The sequence below is a fragment of the Hemitrygon akajei genome, chromosome 5, assembly GCF_048418815.1.
Source record: "Hemitrygon akajei chromosome 5, sHemAka1.3, whole genome shotgun sequence".
Classification (NCBI taxonomy): Eukaryota; Metazoa; Chordata; class Chondrichthyes; order Myliobatiformes; family Dasyatidae; genus Hemitrygon; species Hemitrygon akajei.
The window spans coordinates 52,191,433-52,210,724 of NC_133128.1; the positions used below are offsets into that span (position 1 = coordinate 52,191,433).

General features: G+C 38.5%; 1 protein-coding gene across 5 annotated transcripts in view; it reads right to left on the reverse strand.

Moving 5' to 3' along the window:
• Positions 1-19,292, reverse strand: part of LOC140727788 (cyclic AMP receptor-like protein A) — a 191,548-nt gene that overhangs the window by 42,309 nt on the left and 129,947 nt on the right. For all 5 annotated transcript variants that reach the window (XM_073045556.1, XM_073045554.1, XM_073045553.1 and 2 more), the window contains 3 exons: positions 15,871-15,909; positions 13,024-13,102; positions 4,354-4,401 (listed from right to left, as the gene is read on the reverse strand). In XM_073045556.1, coding sequence (XP_072901657.1) covers positions 4,354-4,401; positions 13,024-13,102; positions 15,871-15,909 — 166 coding nt within the window. The remainder of the gene's footprint in view (positions 1-4,353; positions 4,402-13,023; positions 13,103-15,870; positions 15,910-19,292) is intronic.

The following is a 19,292-nucleotide window of genomic DNA, read 5'->3' on the forward strand; positions in this document are numbered from 1 at the left end:
TTGACTAATTACAGATGTCTTGTTAGAATACAACATGGCTGATGTATGACAGAACTTCTTTAAGTTAAAAATATTTTTATTTTAAATTCTATTTATAAGTGCAACTTTATCCAAACAATATTCAAAAACATATCTATCTATTAAATGGAGTTTGTGAAAGATCTAATCTTTCTGGCATCTAACATCAATCAAATAAATCATCAATGTCAATCAGGATTTAAAATCCATATTTAAAAAGACATCTTTTGGAGTTGGGACAAAAGGGAGAATATACAATTAATAGGGTTTTTTTTGCATTCAGATGTACATTCTTTTAGAGATATTCACAAAAATAAGATGCAGATATTTGGTGGCAATATACAGTAGTTGTCAGTATTAGCAGAAGCCACAGAGTGGCAGCATTCACCTTTTACTGTTACAGAATTAACCACGGCTTCCATTTTCAGTTCTTATAACAGCGAATAGAAAAGCATAACTAAGTCCTGTAACTGTTGGCGGAAACCACCTTCCATAATTATAAGAGATACATTCATTCACCTTTGGAACTTAGCTTACATTCAGATAATGGAAAACATTAAACATTCTCAAAATATGGCTGACTGCATCTAGGATTCCACAGGTGCACTGCAAGGCTGTGTGCTTAGCTCCCTGCCCAACTTGCATTACATTTATGACTGTGTGGCTAAGCACAGCCTTAACGCCATATTCAAGTTTGCTGATGACACCACCCTCAAATACCAAATCAAAGGTGGTGATGAATCAGCATACAGGAGGGAGATTGAAAATCTGACTGAGTGACACCACAGCACCATCCTCTTACTCAATGTTCAGAGACCAAGGAGCTGATATTGACTTTAAGAGGAGGAATAACCAGAGGTCCATGATCCTCATCGGAGGATCAGAGGTGGAGAGGGTCAGCAACTTTAAATTCCTCACTGTTATTAGTTCAGAGGACCTGTCCTGGGCCCAGCACGTAAGTGCAATTACAAAGAAAGCATGACAGTGCCTTTTCTTGCTTAGGAGTTTGTGAAGATTCAGAATGACATCTAAAACTTTGACGAACTTCTATGAATGTGCAGTGGAGAGTATATTGGCTAGTAGCATCATAGTCTGGTATGGAAACACCAATGGCCTTGCACAGAAAATCCTACAAAAAGTGGTGGATACGGATCAGTCCATCACAGGTAAAGCTGTCCCCACCATCGAGCACATCCACATGAAATGTCATCGCAGCAAAACAGCATCCATCATCAAGGGGCCCCGCCACGTGCTCTCCTCTCACTGATGCCACAAAAAAAGGTACAGGAACCTCAGGACTCCAGGTTCAGAAATAGTTTGTATCCTTCAGCCATCAGGCTCTTGAACCAAAGGCAATAGCTTCACTCAACTTCACTTCATCATTGAAATCTTTCCACAACCTGTAGACTCACTTCCATGTTCTTGGTATTTATTGTTTATTTAATTATTATTATTTCTTCCTTTTTGTACTTGCACAATTTGTATCTTCTGTACACTGGTTGAACCACAAGCTGGTGTGGTCTTTCATTGATTCTATTATGGGTATTATTATATTATTGTTTTGTTACATCTGCAAGAAAATGAATCGCAAGGTTGTATATGTACTTTGATAATAAATTTATTTTGAACTTTGAATTTTGAAACAACTTGAGATTGCTACCTACTGTCCAAAGTAACACAATAACACATTGCTAATGCTAATTTGCACCAATTAACAGAATTATATAATGATCATCTGTTGAAGCTGCATATAACCAATAGAGCAACTTCCTACTTGTTTTCTTGTATCTGTGGTTTACAAAACCAATTACATTCCACTGCACATATCTAACAGACATATCTTAAGCTTGATCAGGTCCAGTATATCCAAGAATATTGTGGGAACCTGAAAAAGAAATTGTGGGAGCCCTATGTGAGATACATCTATCACCGTTTGCCACAGGTGAGGTACCAGCAGACTGGAGCGTAGCTAATGTTATGCTTTCATTTGAGAACGGCTGCAAAGGGAAAACTGGGAACTGTAGACCAGTAAGCGTAGCATCTGTTGTAGGTAATTTACTGGAGGGGATTCTGAGGGATTAGATTTACAAGCACTTAGAACAACATGGCTGATTAACAACAGTCAGCAGAGCCTTGTGTGTGGGGGATCATGTCTCATGAACCTGATTGAGTTTATTAAGGAAGATCAATGAGGGTAGGGCGGTAGATTTATTCTACATAAAAATCAGTAAAGCCTTTGATAAGGCAGTGGCTGCATCACTGCCTGCTATGGGAAATGTACTTCCCTCAATGACAGGACTCTACAGATTGGTGCAGACAGCCCAGCACATCTGTAGATGTGAACTTCCCACTATTCAGGACATTTACAGAGACAGGTGTGTAAAATGGGCCCAAAGGATCATTGGGGAACCGAGTCACCCCAACCACAAACTGTTTCAGCTGCTACCATTTGGGAAGCGGTACCGCAGCATAAAAGCCAGAACCAACAGGCTCTGGGACAGCTTCTTCCAACAGACCATCAGACTGATTAATTCTCACTGATACAATTGTATTTCTATGCTATATTGACTGTCCTGTTTTACATACTATTTATTACAAATTACTATAAATTGCACATTGCAAATTTAGACGGAGACATAACTAAGATTTTACTCCTCACGTATGTGAAGGATGTAAGTAATAAAGTTAATTCAATTCAATTCATAGTAGGCTGCTATGTAAAGTTAGATTGCATGGGATCCAGGAAGAACTACCTAATTAGATACACAATTGGCTTGACTGAAAGCAGAAAGTGATGTGGAAGATTTTTATTTCAACTGGAGGACCTTGACTATATAAATGACAAACTATTGTTATTTCTCATCTATATCAACTACTTGTATGAGAATGTACAATGCTAGTTAGTAAGTTAGTTAGTTACAAAGCTGGTTAGTAAGTTTGCAAATGACACTAAAATAGGTGGGATCATAGACAGTGAAGATGATTACCAAGAATTACAGTAGGATCTCGTTCAGCAGGATCAATAGACCAAAGTGTGGAAAACACACAAAATGCTGGTGGAACACAGCAGGCCAGGCAGCATCTACAAGGAGAAGTACTGTCGACGTTTCGGGCCGAGACCCTTCGTCAGGACTAACCGAAAGGAAAGATAGTAAGAGATTTGAAAGTACTATCTTTCCTTTCAGTTAGTCCTGACGAAGGGTCTCGGCTCGAAACGTCGACAGTGGTTCTCATAGATGCTGCCTGGCCTGCTGTGTTCCACCAGCATTTTGTGTGTGTTGTTGTTTGAATTGCCAGCATCTGCAGATTTCCTCGTGTTTGTAAAGTGTGGAAAATGGAGGTTCATTCAGAAAAGTGTGAGGTGTTGCATCTTGGGAAGTGAATCAGGATAGGACGTTTACAGTGAATGGTATGGCCCTGGGGAAAGTTATAGAACAGAGACCTAGGAGTATAAATATAATGTTCCCTTAATATGGTGTCACAGGTAGATAGAGAAGAAGGCGGCTTTTGGCATGTTGGCCTTCATCAGTCAGGACATTGAGTATAAAGGTTGGGACATTATATTGCAGTAATACAAAACGTTAGTGAGGTGACATTTGGAGTAATGTGTTTAGTTTTGTCATTCTGTTGTAAGAAAGATGCCATTAAGCTGGAAAAATGCAGAAAAGATTTATGAGAATGCTGCCAGGACTTGAGAGACTGAGTTAAAGACAGAGGCTAGAACTTTCTCCATGGGAGCAGAGGGAATGAGGGGTGATCTTATAGAGGTCTATAAAATCATGAGGGGCATAGGTAGGATGAACGCATATGGTCTTCTCTCCAGAGTCAAGGAATCAAGAATGAGATAGTTTGGGTTTAATATGACAGGGAACAGATTTAACAGGAACTTGAGAGGAAATGTTTTCACCCAGCTGGTGGTCCATATATGGAATGAGCTGTCAGAGGAAGTGGTTGAAGCAGGTACATTGACAACATTTAAAAGACACTTGGACAGGTATATGCATAGGAAGGCTTTAGAGATACATGGTCAAACATAGGCAAATGGGTCTAGATTAGATTGGCACCTTCGTTGGCATGGACTGGCTATGCCAAAGGACCTGTTTCCATGTAGCGTGACTTGAAATACAATAAACTTGCAAGACCCACATCTCAAAAAGGAAAATATAAAACAGAACTTCACGAGGACTCCTTAATTATAGGCAAACTGGAAAAAAAAAATCCTGGTATCTGCAACCTGTGATGAAATGCCAATATCCAACCCACAACTGTTGCTTGCTGTAAATGTTTCTACTGCTTTAAAATGATTTTATCTTCACAATATTGGAAAAAATGTACCTTGCTTCTTTCCCTTTCAGGATCATACGGGCCAGACCAAATTAAAACCTGAAAGAGAAAGACAGGACACTGAAAAAAGACTTAAGTAACAAACGCTACACCATTCAGATCAGTTGAACTAAAAGCTTGAGCACTATGAACACCACTTAGTTATCAAAATGGTGTCTTCTTTCGTTAGGGTATCAGCACACCCATGGAATTCCTGCAAGAAGTACACAGTGTGGGCAAGGCATCAATCCCCATATAAGGCTTGGTTGATGACAGTACTGCCATTTTAGAATTAAATACTTACCAGCTAAAACTCTCTCTTCAAAACATCTGCAATATACTTAGTTCAGCACTGGGCTGAGAGCTTTTTAAAGGGTTCTTCCACTAATATAATAATTGCTAGTTGATCTATTCTGGCACATGGAGCAATTCTACCAATCCCTGATGCTCTCTACCAATAGATTTTGCAAATTGTAGTTCAAATGACACATAGGCCTAAAGAATCAATATTACCGGTGGAATGGGTAGAGGATGTGATGAATATAAAGTGGTAGAAAAGGAAGAAGTGAAAATAGTGAAGGATAGTTTTCTCCTACCTCAAAAAGTCAGAAAGAAATATGGGGTTTGCTGAGCTTCTATAAGAATAACTTCACTGAAAAGTAGTAGTACTGCAAGCAGAAGACCAATAGAAATACCCCAATCCCTTCTCTCTGAATCCCTTCATGCTGTGTCCAATCAAGGATCTATCAATTTCTGCCTTAAATATACATAACGACTTGGCCTCCACAGCTGCCTGCGGAAAAGAATTTCACAGATTCACCACTCTCTGGTTAAGGAAGTTGCTCTTCATCTCCATTCTACAAGAATGCCCCTCTATTCTGAGGCTGTGTCCTCTGGTCTTAGACTCTCCCACCGTAGGAAACAACCTCTCCACATTCACTCTATCAAAGCCTTTCACCATTCAGTGGGTGACCTCACTGAAACTGCTCATCCTTCTGAATTCCAGTGAATACAGGCCCAGAGCCATCAAACACTCTTCATATGCCAAGCCATTCAATCCTGGAATCTTCTGCACACCACTGTTGGAGAATGTGGTTATTGTTGCCTTCCTGTCTGCTTGAACCAATTTGGCCATTCTCCTCTGACCTCTCTCACTAACAAGGTTTTTTCACCCACAGAACTGCTGCTCACTGGATTTTGTTTTGATTTATTCTCTGTAAACGCTAGAGAGTGTTGTACGTGAAAATCCCAGATCAGCATTTTCTGGCACCAACAATCATTTCACAGTCAAAGTCACTTAGATCACATTTCTTCCCCATTCTGACTTTTGGTCTGAACAACAACTGAACCTCTTGCCCATGTCTGCATGTTTTCGTGCATTGAGTTGCTGCCACATGATTGGCTGATTAGATGTTTGCATTAACAAACAGGTGTACAGGTTTTTCTTGGGGAAGAATCGTGTTATAGTGAAGTTAGTGTACTAGCAGCAAATTTTCTGGACTACTGATCTAGAGATCAAAGGTAAAATGGCAGTAGGAGAACTTAAACTCATTTAAGATCTGGAATTAATATAAAGTTTACCTCAGTAATGAAACTGTGAAAATCCATCTAATTCACCAATGCCTTTTGCTTAAGGGAATCCACATCCTTGGCCATTAAAGCCTAAATGTGACACCAGGCACAGCAAAGCAGCTGATTCTTAACTGCCTTTTCATTTCATAAACGATAGCATTGTCAGTGACAAGTCTTGTGAAATAATAAGTAATGAATGAGCTCAAAATTACCCTTTGCTCTGTCACAATTACTCTTAACACTGGTGGTTGTGTCCTCAGCTCCTAGTCTATTCCCTTTACACTCATGACTGTGTGGCCAGATTCTCTTCTGACTCCACCTGCAAGTTTTTTTTAAGTTGATACCACCGTAGTGGGTCGTATTTCAAATAGCAATGAATCAGAGTGGAGGAAGGAGATAGAAAGCTTAGTTACATGGTGTCGCGACAATAACCTTTTCCTCAACATCAGCAAAACAAAAAAGCTGGTCAGGAAAGGGGCAATGCATATGCTCCTGTCTACATCAATGGTATTGTGATTATAAAGATTGAGAGCTTCAGCTTCCTAAATGTGAACATCATGTAGATGCCATGATGCTGAATATACTTTTCGCTACCTCAGAAAAGCAGTCAGCATAACACAGGCCCTGCCCACCCCACACTCTCTCTTCTCCTTTCATCCTTTGGGCAGAAGATACAAAAGCCTGAATGGACACACCACCAGGCTTATAATGACAGCTTCTACCTTGCTGTTATAAGGTTATTAAATAGCTCCCTAACAGAATAAGATAGCTTTGTGACCTTACAATCTACCTCATGTTGATCTTGCACCTTTCTGGTTACCTGCATTGCACTTTCTCTGTAGCTGTTACAATTTATTCTGCATTATTACTGTTTCACCTTGCACTGTGTAATGATTTGATCTGTATGAACAATAACAGTAATTACTAATTTTCTTATCATTCTGCTACACCTAATGACAAATCGGACACTAAAATCTCTGTCCCCCACTGATCTTTGGCTCACACTCATACTAATCACTCCCCATTTATGATTTCCTGCAAGTGACTCTCACCTTATCTCACCAGCTCACATCAAGTCTTGCCCTCCTGTGGCTACTCTCCCAGTGCACTATGGGGCCAGAATTAAACCACTTCCTTCTTGCATTCTACAATACATTTGATTGCTTGACTTGTAAGGCCTTGTATGCTTCTGAATGTTATTGCAGTGGGTTAATAAATGTTTGTTGGTTCAAAATGCACTGTGACATTAATGTAGCTAAACAGTATTGATGTGTCTGAACAGGTGCCATTCTATTCATAGGTCTACAATGAACACTGCTGGATTTAGTTAAATAAAAGAAAAATATTTAAACATAAAGATGAAGGACTCTCATGATATTTTAACACTAGCATTTCCTCTCCACTGTTTCATACATAATAATTCTACTTCTATGCTATTTTCTAAATTAACATATTGCAAGTATCTGAGGTTCAAACTACAAATACATAAAATCATTAGTATCTTCTTGCTTTGCCTCGCGTGGCCCTCCCCCAAATTGTAATTCTCATGCGTCAGAAATGAGAGGGTACAAAGATGGTTGTAATGTGCAAACTGAAGTGGAAGAAAGTGAAAGATACACTTTCAGAGAATAAGGTACATATGAAGGAATGAAGGGACATCACTGAGACAATGTGAATGAGAGTAGAAGTCAAAAACAGGAAGGGAGTAATCATCCTACTGGGAGTATTACACAGATCGCCAATAGCAACAAGGACACTGAAGAGCAGATAAGCAGGTAGAATTTGGAAAGGCACAAGAAAAAATGGGCTCCTGAGGGTGTAAAGGTAACCAGGAAGGACTTAAGAAAGTACTTAGAAGAGCTAGAAGGGGAAGGCCTTGGTGAGTAGGATTAATGAAAACCCCCAAAGCACTCTACATATGAAGAATAGAAGAATGACTGGAGTGAGAAGACAGCTCAGGGATAAAGGTGGAAACATGTGCCTAGAGTTGGGGTAGGTAGGGGAGGTCCTTAATGAATGCTGGTCTTCATTAAGCACCTTGATGAATGTGAGGTCAGTGCAGAAGAGAGAAGCAGTGTGTTGACGTTAAGATAGAAGCAGTATTGGAGCTTTTGAAAATCATGAGGATAGGTAAATTCTCAGAGCCAGATGGAATAATCCCCAGATTACTACGGCAAGTGAGGGAGGAGATTGCTCAAGCACTGAGGGTTATCTTCGCGTCTCATTAGCTACAGGAGAGTACCAGAGGATTGGAGGATAGTAAATATTGTTCCTTTATTCAAGAACAGTAATAGGGATAATCCCGGGAATTGTAGATCAGCAAGTTTTACATCAGAGGTGGGCAAACTAATGGAGAGAATTTATGAGCATTTTGAGAAGCATAGTCTTATTAGGGATAGTCAGCTTGGCTTCATGAGGGGCAGGCAGGTTGTGTCTTAAGAGCCTAACAGATTTTTTTGAGTAAGTGACAAAACAAATTGATGAAGGTAGAGCAGTGCATGTGGATTTTAGTAAGAAGTTTACAAGTTTCCCCATGGAAGGCTCTTCAGAAAATCATGAGGTATGGGATCCATGGAAAGTTGGCAGCATGGATTCGGAATTGGTTTGCCCACAGAAGGCAGAGGATGGTAGTCGGTCCAAATTTTGCCTAGAGGTGGTGACCAGTGATACTCCATTGGGATCTATTCTGGGACCCTTGTTCTTTGTGATGCTTAGAAATGATCTGGATAAGGAAGTGGAAGGATGGGTTATTAAGTTTGCAGATGGTGGTGTTGTGGATAGTGTAGAAGGTTATCATAGGTGGAAGAGTATGATAGGATGTAGAACTGGGCTGAGAAGTGGCAAATAGAGTTCAGTCTGGAAAGTGTGAAGTGATACACTTTTGAAGATCAAATTTAAAGGCACTGAATAAGTCGAATGGCAAGATATTCAGTAACGTGGAGGAATCTTGGGGTCCACATTCAGAGATCCAACAAAGTTGCCACACAATTTGACAAGAGTAGCTAAGAAAGCGTATAGTGCGTTGGCCTTCATTAGTTTGGGCATAGAATTTAAGAGCCCCAAGTTAATGTCATAGCTCTATAAAACTCTGGTTAGACCGCAATAGGAATATTGTATTCAGTTATGGTCGCTTTATTATAGGAAGGATGTGAAAGCATTAGAAAGGGTGCATAAGTGATCTACCAAGACACTGTCTGGATTGGAGACCATGTCTTGTGAGGAAAGGATGAACCAACTGGGTTTTTTGCTCTTTGGAGACGAAGGAGCACGAGAGGCAACTTGATAGAGGTATATAAGATTATGAGAGACATAGATAAGTTGGACCATTTTCCCAGAGTGGCAAAGGCTAGTACCAGAGGTCATCTTTTTAAGATCAGTGGAGGAAATGCAAGCAACCATTCTTGCAAAGTCACTAACCTACTGCCGGACTGCATCCAGACAGTTACATTGACTTCCTGATTTCCCAGCCTTTAACCTTGTCTGAAAGGCCTTTTGCCTAAAGTTATTAGATTGTTATCTAATAATTATTAGATATTAGATAATCCAGTTATTAGAGTGCCTTTTTTTCTACTAAGGTTCCTACCACGGTGTGCAAAACCCTTGCAGTATGCTCCTTTAGTTGTAGTGCCATTGTTTCACTGTTTTCTAGATCAGTTACAGATGTAATATACTGCATTTTAGCCAGTGGCCAGCTAACTTTAAGAAATGTAGATTAGTAGTAACTGGTGTTATTTACTCACAATACTAGCTCTTTGTTGAAATGAGCAGCAAAGAAGTGCAATGTAGCTGCAATCAATATAATCTGCAGGCAGAAAGAAGATGGCTTGCTGCCTGGATTGGAATGAATGGGTCTGGGCTAATTGCAGATGATGATTCCTCCACCATTTTTGGGAATCATAAAACTTAGTTCCCTGGCTTAGACAGTTAAACAATCAAATAAATGGTCAATGTCCCCTTTCACATGGTGATAAGATACACATGAATGCAAAATTAATGCATTTTCAATGGTAGCCCATGTTAACTGAACAAGGCAATTAGTGAACACTTCTGATATAACATTGTGTGCATTTAAGAAAAAGAAATAAGGATATTGGATAAAATCAATCAATTGGGAGACCATTAAGAGTATTTCATACTTAACACCACAACCTGGTTGAAAAATCAGTATTTAATCTTTAGGTTTCATTCATCTATTATGAAAGAAAATATCTAATATTGAAATATTCATCTTTATCTGATTCATTTTCTTTAAGATTCAAGTTTTATTATTTTTGAAAACTGAACCCAAATAGTAAAAATACAAATTTTCAATCACAAGCTGGGCATTTAAAATTTTCTCTATAACAACTATCATCCAAGAAATTAAACTTGCAGTATTAAAAGATTGCATTTTCATATAATATTAGTTATGCAAGAATTTGTGGTGTTTAAAAAGATCCACCGTTACAAACTTTTTTTTAATTGAAGTCGGAAAGGAAAAAGGACTGCACACAGATTTCAGTCAAATTTACTTATACTTAATACATCTTATTAATGATAAAATTTAAAAATATATATATATACTATTTTTTCCCAACAAATGAATGCTAAATACAGATTATAGCAAGAGGTAATCTTTGAAGGAAGCATTAACAAAGCATGGATCTTGTAGAAATTAAGCAGACTACACGGTAGGTGAGTGCCCGAGTGTTGATTCAGTGGGAGGCATTAGCTTAGACAACCTCAAGCAATTTATTATCACAAAGAAGCTTTCATGAAAACGTACACGCTCACTATGCCAGGCATTGTTAGCTATATTGATCCTATAGAGGGCAGAGATGCACATAGTGTCCCCTTCCATTAGGAACACAGCTACCCAGCAATTTGAAAAAAAAATTACCAAATGGCCATCAATTACTTTCACTGCAGCACTGAATAAAATAGGATGGTCCTGAATAGTTCTACTCTAAAGTTAGGCTTAAGATAATTTAACTGAGAGCTGGCAAGTGGGCAGCTGGAGTGAATGTTGGTGGCTTGGTGGGAGTGGGGAGGAAAATCAGCATTTAATGTTATACAAAGACATATCTCATAAAAGAACATATTGACTAATCATCACTTTAAATATACACTGAATCATTTTCTGAAACAAAATGTCCCAAACAATTTCAATAGTTCAAGGTTGAAAAAGTAAAATTAGTGTTATATTTTATTTGACACTATTAACAGTCTTCTTCACTGAACAAGAGCTACCAGACACATTCCAGGATTTAATAATAAAATATAGCTCTAGAAGAGTTTAAAAGAATGAAAAAGTTACAAGTTACAACTGATGAAGGTAAAGCTATGACCAATGAAATTTACAACAAACATCAAAAGAATCGACTGTATATTCAGCCCTCTGGGACAGATCTACATTCCAGTTTTAAGCAAACAAAATGTTTAATGCAGTACATAAACAAAATTTGGCATCCAGCATCCTAAGGACATACTTCTACTCAAAGTGGAAAGAGATAGGGAAGTTTAGGGTAGAAAACTCCAGAGCTCAGAACCTTGAGAAAAAAAAAGCAAAACAGAAGTAAACACAGTCACCAATGGTGCAGTAATTATATTTTAGCATTATACAGGCCAAAATTACTTATTTATGATACTGAAGGAGACTATTCAGCCCATCAGATCCACCTGGCTCCCATGTCAGTAACACCGTGAGTTCCATTTCCCCTCTCCTTATTTCCTTGTGTAATAGTCAGAGAATTATAAACAAGCACCCAGAACTGAACATCCGACATTTTCACCTTGAGTAAACATTTTGAAGTTGCCACTTACAAGGATGGTTAATGATCTATGAAGTTCTCTGAAAATGCTAAGAAAATATAAGGAGATTGAAATGACTTAAATTTGAAAAGTTGTATCTCCGGGTATTGATTGATTGATCACAGATGTATCCATCAGGAACTGTTTTGAAAAGCCATTAGCAGTGATTAAATTGTGAAGCAGACATAACTACAGATCATCATGAGATCAAGGAACAGTGCTGCAGAGTAACGTATTCTCATTCTCATTAATCTCATTGGAGAAATGCCTGGCTTCGCTGGGTCTCAGAGGCCTAATAAATTGAAAAAAGTAAGACAGCAACCATCTGCTTGTACTGAGATAAGAAATAATGGGTCCATTCTAAAACATCTGCCATGGCATCCATGGCCTCAACAGTGGGCAGAAGAGCTAGCTGTTGCTATGGCAATAAGAGATAACTAGAGGCCTAGGTTACGACAGCAAAATACTTACATGCTGAAAGCAGAATATACATGTGGATATACATCAGTAGAGATCAATTCTATGTTCTTTTGTGCCTGATTCGCTCAATACCAGTAACAAGGATGCTCTACAATTGAGATGTAAAAAGAACAAGCAAAAGTTCAGTTGCAACAGAATGAAAATAGCCAAAATGGATTGGACCTGGACTGGAATTAAGATGTAATACTATTTCACTGGAATAAAACAAGGAAATAGAGGGAAATAGGACTTGAAAACAAGATTGCTCTCCTTACTGAACCCTGGAACTGTATGAGAACTTGGGATCTCATACTAACACTCTAAAGGAAGAACCCTGGATCTGCGATTTAGAAAACAACGGGAAGCCATAAGCCTAACTATCACTGATCACTTTGTACCATGGCAGTTGGCATATTATGCAAGATGTGAGTGAAAACAGTATTTTCACTGATAGTGCGGATATGTGGTTTGAAGCTTATTGCAGGTTAAATTTAAAACAAAGATTGTTAACATTCTAGTTCTATTTCTGATGGTTAGTTACCAGTTGATGTTAGTGGCTTTATCTCCATTTTTGTCCCTTTGCAAGATGCAGAATATTTACAGCAATTTTCCAAATTTACATACTGCAAATATCCAGTTTTCTTTCCCCAGCAAAAACACAACAAATTCATCTCAGATGATATCCATTACATAAAGCTAATTGATGGCTTAAGAATTAACTTACATAACAAAATACCTTGATCAACTATTTATGAGGATCCATTAACAAGAGGAAGTAGATTCACAGAAGCAATCAAACGTGTTGAATATGGTTCTTTTTTTGTCAGACTTTACTTCAGCAGTTTAAATCTGAATGCTTACCCTCTGTTTGGCTACATAAAATATGTGAATGTAGCAGGACATCATCAAAAAGATGAGGACAAACAATGGGATGTACCATCTGCAAAAAACAATTGAACAAAATAAACACAACAGTTTACAGCATTGCTTTTTTAACGAAAATGGCATTATATTGTTCATAAACAGCACAACTACTAGCCACTACACAGAACAATCAGAGTAGATCCATATAATACCATTATTGTATCATGAAAACATAAAGTTTGGGAGACTGAAAAACAGAGAATATTTTAAATGCAATAAAAGACACTGAATTTTAAATGTTTTAAGCCTGTGAAAACAAGATGCAAAAACATACATTCCAGGTACAATGGAATAAGTTATTATCAAAGACTCAGCTAGAAAGGTACCACAATTGGCCTTTGAAAGAGCATTTCTACTCCTCTCTACTATCCAGTGAAAAAGTATATTCCTGACTTCAGCAAATAACACATTCAATTTCAGCATTAATTTAACAATATGCCTAAAATATACTAAAATAAGACCCACTGACTAAAATAGAAATAGATATTGACTTAGAAGTCCGTGACAGAAAAGGGCAAAGTAAAAATATAATCCTTCACAACATGAGAACATTCAAAGGGCTTTACGAAGAAACACAACAGTCAATTTGTTCTCAAAATCACCCACAAGTATTATAATCATAAATAGATAACAAACAGATAATTTGTTTTGCGAGGGTGATTGACTAAGGTACAGGGAATCATTCTTAAAATAGTGCCGTGAGAAAATGTATGGTCACAAATGAGGGGCTGAACGACTGGAAGACAGAAAATGCAGTCCCTTAATTCAAGAAAGATGGCAAGGGTAAGTCAGGTAATTACAGGCAGTTAGTCTAATATCAGTGGTCGGGAAATTACATTAAACTCTCTTTTATCAGGCATTCATGTGTCTGGAATTCTCAAGCAAAATTTTGCTTTCATTAAAATAAGCTAGAACAGTGAATTTTATTTCAGGTGTCAGCAAAATATATGCGAAGAGACTTTTTTTAGTTTATTTAAGTTTATACATAAGGACAATGCAGTTGTAAGCTGAGTAATAGCAACATTCTTTGAAGACCTGGCACTTCATGTTATGGTGTGTTCAGTAGTTCATTTAATTCATTTTTGTGGCACTTTACATTAATATTGCTTAGCATTAAACTACAGAAGTATACTGTAAAACATTCTTATTTAAAGGGGTAAGGAGATGACTTATAGTTCAACAATTCATTTAAAGGTTTAGCCATAGCAAACCAGTGTGTGTGGTTTAGTGTTTTCATTCCATTCTCATGCAATCAGCATTCCTATGAATGCCTGACAGCTCACAGTATATTGTAATGGCAAAAACTCTAAGAGCCGTGACTGAAAACATAAGGATTGATCAGTAACAGTCAGCACAGGTTTGTTAGTGGTGAATTTAATTAAGATTGAAGTGTTAAATGAATGTATTGATGAGAGCAGTGCAGTTAATTTAGCTTACATGGATTTCAGGAAAACCTGTGACAAGGTCCCAGATGTCCAAATGATTAGAGCCCATGGGATCCTAGGCTAGTTGACAATTTGGGTCCAAATGATTAGAGCCCATGGGATCCTAGGCTAGTTGACAATTTGGGTCCAAAGAAACAAAAAGATCTTGATGTACAATTCCAATAATCCCTGAAGATGACAGCACAGGAAGATATGGTGGAGGTCAAGGCATAAAGAATGACTGCCTTATTTAACCAGCACTTCGAGTACACAGGTTTTGGTAAAACTTTATACATATTGTGAGAGGATACACTAGGGTGTAGCCTTTTTCAGTTATGTGGAGCATAGGATGGGATAGATGGCAGGGAATTATCTCCCATATCGGATGCAGATAAATTCAAAGGAAATAGAATGGGGGTCCGGGTAGGAGATTTAGATGGGATCTGAGGGTGACGTTTCTCACCAAGAGAACAGTGGATAGCTGAAACACAGTGCCCGAGAGTACTGCAAACAATCTTGACAGCACTTAATAAGTATGTAGATGAGCACTTGAATCTCCTGGGCACAGAATGCAATGGGCAAAATGATTAGCATAGACATGGTGGGCCAAATGGCCTGTTTCCATGATTTTACGGCTTTATGAGAATAGATGGCAAAATTTGAGTGTCAGCAGTGAAAATGTATTCATAAACAAACTGTCAGCCAAGCTCTGCTGTGTTTAAATTAGGGACACACTAAGGACAAACATGAAGTTAGAGGTCCAAAATCAGAGTTAAGAAGCACTCTGTTGGATGAAAGTTGTAGTTAATGACTGACTTCTCTGCAGCAATAATGCAGTATTTTTGGAAATTAAGGTCATTAGAGATAATGGCACTTTGGATGGCAATGCTACGTGGAATAGAACTGATAGAATCGCTGTGCATCATGAGCAGCCTACAGATTTCGGGGCAGTCTATTTCATATTTAGAGTGTTCCTGAACAGTCACTTTCAACATAGGTACACCAGTATCATGGCATATGTTTTTCAGTATATTCTAGGCAGTTTTGGTTATTAAACTACATGGAAGCAAAACCTCTGGTATCTTCAGAATATTCACCAGTTTTAATATGTAATATAAATACGAAGCTTGCACAAAACCTTATTCAACAACATGTTGAGGGATGGCAACAAAATAGGGAGCATACATCGTTTACAATAAGGATTTAAGTGCCATGATCCTTTAAGGGCACTGAACCTCAATGTTAAAGTATGGCAATGAATTTTTATAACGCTATACTTGATAAGTATAAGAAAGAGTACATTAAGATGGCGATCAACACTAGAAGAAAAGAGAATGTAAATAACTTGAAGTATACTTACATGCCAAATCTCCAGATAACATGTTCATCTGAAATCCAGCTGGAAAGAAAGAAGTATTCTTTAAAGAGGAAATAGAAATAAAGAGCAGCTGAAACCATTAAAAATTACTAAGTACATAACACAATATGTACAAGGTGCAGAACAGTTGTAGTAATAATCTAATTTTACACGCTTCAAAGAAAATGGATACAATCTGCATTTTTAAAAAAAACTATGAATAACATAATCAGTTTATCAGAAGACTCCTGCTTCTAAAATCAACAGTTCATTCTATCAACATAATTTATAACTGAAGGATTAATTAACATTACTGATAAAATATCTTTAGCATTCATCCAAAATATGATTTCTATATGAAAATATTTATTCCTATAAAGAGAAGAAAATAGCTTCATACATATTGAACATTTTGTTGGCAGGCTTTATTTCAGAAGTTTAATTCTTAATGCTTACCCTTCATTTAACCACATAAATAAAGGCAGCACATGTAACAGCATCAAAAAATGAACACCTTAATTTACAATTAACAGAAATCTTCTCGGTCACAGAGTAAATAGATCATATAATAAATATGACCAAAAATAATGGGAATTCTTAAATGTGTTCATATCATTAATCAAAGTTCAAAGTAGATTTATTATCAAAGTACATATATGTCACAACATACAACCCTGAGATTCATTTTCTTGTGGGCATACTCAACACATCTATAGACTAATAACTATACCAGGATCAATGAAAGGCCACCCAACTAGGGTGTTTGTCCAGAGTGCAGAAGACAACAAACAGGGCAAATGAAAATATAAATGAACAGCAATAAATAACAAGAACATGAGATGAAGAGTCCTTGAAAATGAGTTCATTGGATGTGGGAACATTTCAATGACGGGGCAAGTGAAGTTGAGTGAAGTTATTCTCTCTTGTTCAAGAGTCTGATTGCTGAAGGGTAGTAACGGTTCTTGAACCTGGTGGTGCGAGACCTGAGACTTTTATACCTTCTACCTGATGGCAGCAGCAAGAACAGAACATGGCCTGGGTGGTGGAGATCCCTGATGGTAGATGCTGCTTTCCTACAACAGTTTTTCAAGTAGATATGCTCAATAGTTGGGAGGGCTTTACCCATGATGTACTGGGCTGAAACCACTACATTTTGTAGGATTGTCCATTCAAGAGCATTGCTGTTCCCATACCAGTCTGTGATGCAGCCAGTCAATATATTCTCTACTACACATCTATAGAAGTTTGTCAGAGTTTTAGTTGTCATGCTGAATCTTCACAAACTCCTAAGGAAGTACAGGTGCTGCCGGGCTTTTTTTACAATTGGACTTATGTGCTGGGTCCAGAACAGGTCCTTTGAAATAGTAATTTAAAGTAACTAACCCTCTCTACCTCCAATCCTCCAATGAGGATTGACTCCTGGACCTCTGGTTTCCCTCTGCTGAAGTCTACAATCAATTTCTTGGCCTTGCTGACGTTGAGTAAGAGGTTGTTGTTATGGCACCACTCAGCCAGATTTTTAATCTTCCCCACCAACCCCCCAGTATGCTGATTCACCTCCACCTTTGATTCGGCCCATGACAGTGGTGTCATCAGCAAACTTGATTATGGCATTGGAGCTATGCTTAGCTATACAGTCATAAGTGTAAAGTGAGTAGAGCAGGGGGCTAAGTACAAAGCCCTGTGATACACCTGTGCTGATGGAGATTGTGGTGATGATGTTGCCAATCCGACCTGACCCGAGTCTACAGGTGAGGAAGTCGAGAATCAAATCTGAGTCTTGTCACTTGCATAAGTTCGCTGATGACTCTGCGGTAGTTGGGTGTATCAGAGGTGGGCAAGAGTTGGAGTATAGAGGACTAGTGGACAGGTTTATGGAGTGGTGCAGGAGGAATCACCTGCTCCTGAATGTGGCCAAAACCAGGGAGGTGGTGAGTGATTTTAGGATTGTGATGAGTCCTGGGAGAAGACGTTGCGGTGGTGGAGAAGTACAGATACTTGGGTGTTCACCTCGACACAGACTCCACCGGAAAACTGACATCAAGGCTGTTTACAAGAAGGGGATGAGCAGACTCTATTTTCTAAGGAAGCTGAGATCCTTCAATGTGTGCACAGAACACTGGAGATTGTTTACCAGTCTGTTGTAGCGAGTGCACTCTTCTTTGCGGCTTTATATTGGGGGACCAGTATCAGTGCTAGAGATGCAAGAAGACTAAATAAACTAAATAAAAGACTAAAAGGCTGGATCCATCCTCGGCAACAACCCGGACTCTTTTGAGTTAGTGATGAACAAGAGGTCACTTAACAAACTGTTATCCATTACAACAATCTGGCAATCCTCTCCATGACCTACTGAATAAGCAGAGGAGCACGTTTTCAAACAGGCTCATTCAGCTTTGCTGTCACAAGGATCATTACAGAAAATCTTTCCTATCAAATGCAATAAGCAAATACAACAGTTCATCTCTGTTCGACAGCAGAACAAAGATCATAGTACAATAGTCTGTTTTATTACTTAGTACATTATTATTGCACATTGGTAATTTATTATTGTGTATATTATCATTCCACACTTTATTATCAGTTACGTCCGCACACTGCTAAGTGTGTTTTTAAATGTTGCTGCTGTAACAGAAGTGTATCCCACCTGGGATCAATAAAATACTTATTATTGTTATCCAATTGCACAAGGAGATATTGAGGCCAAGGTTTTGAAGCTTACTGATTAGTTTTGAGGGGATAATGGTATTGAATGCTGAGCTGTAGTCGATAAAGAGCATCCTGATGTATCCATCTTTGCTGTCCAGATGTTCCAGGGTAGAGTGAAGAGCCAATGAGATGGCATCTGCTGTTGACCTGTTGCTCTGGTAGGTAAACTGGTGTGAATCCAAGTCACGTCTCAGGCAGGAGCTGATATATTTCTTCACCAGCCTCTCAAAACACTTCGTCATTGTTGATGCAAGTGCAATTGGGCAACATTGATTGAGGAAGGTGACCATAACCTTCTTGAGCTTGAAGCAGGTGGGTACCACACATTGCCAAAGTGAGAGGTTAAAGATCTCAGTGAACACACCAGCCAATTGATCAGCGCAGGTCTTCACTATATGACCAGGTACCCCATTCAGTACGGATACTTTTTGTGGGCTCACCCTCCTGAAGGCAGCCCACACATCAGCTTCAGAGAATGAAATCACAGGATCACTGGGGGGATATGGGTGTTGGCAATGGTTCCTCAGTGTTCTGACGGCCAAAGAGAGCATAAAAGGCATTGAGCTTATCTTGAAGTGAAGCCCTGCTGTCTCCCATGCTGCTTGATCTAACTTTATAGAAAGTGATAGCATCCCTCATTGACTCATTTGGTCTGGGATTTCCACTTCACCTGTGAGATGGCTTTCCAGAAATCATACTTGGACCTCCTGCAACTT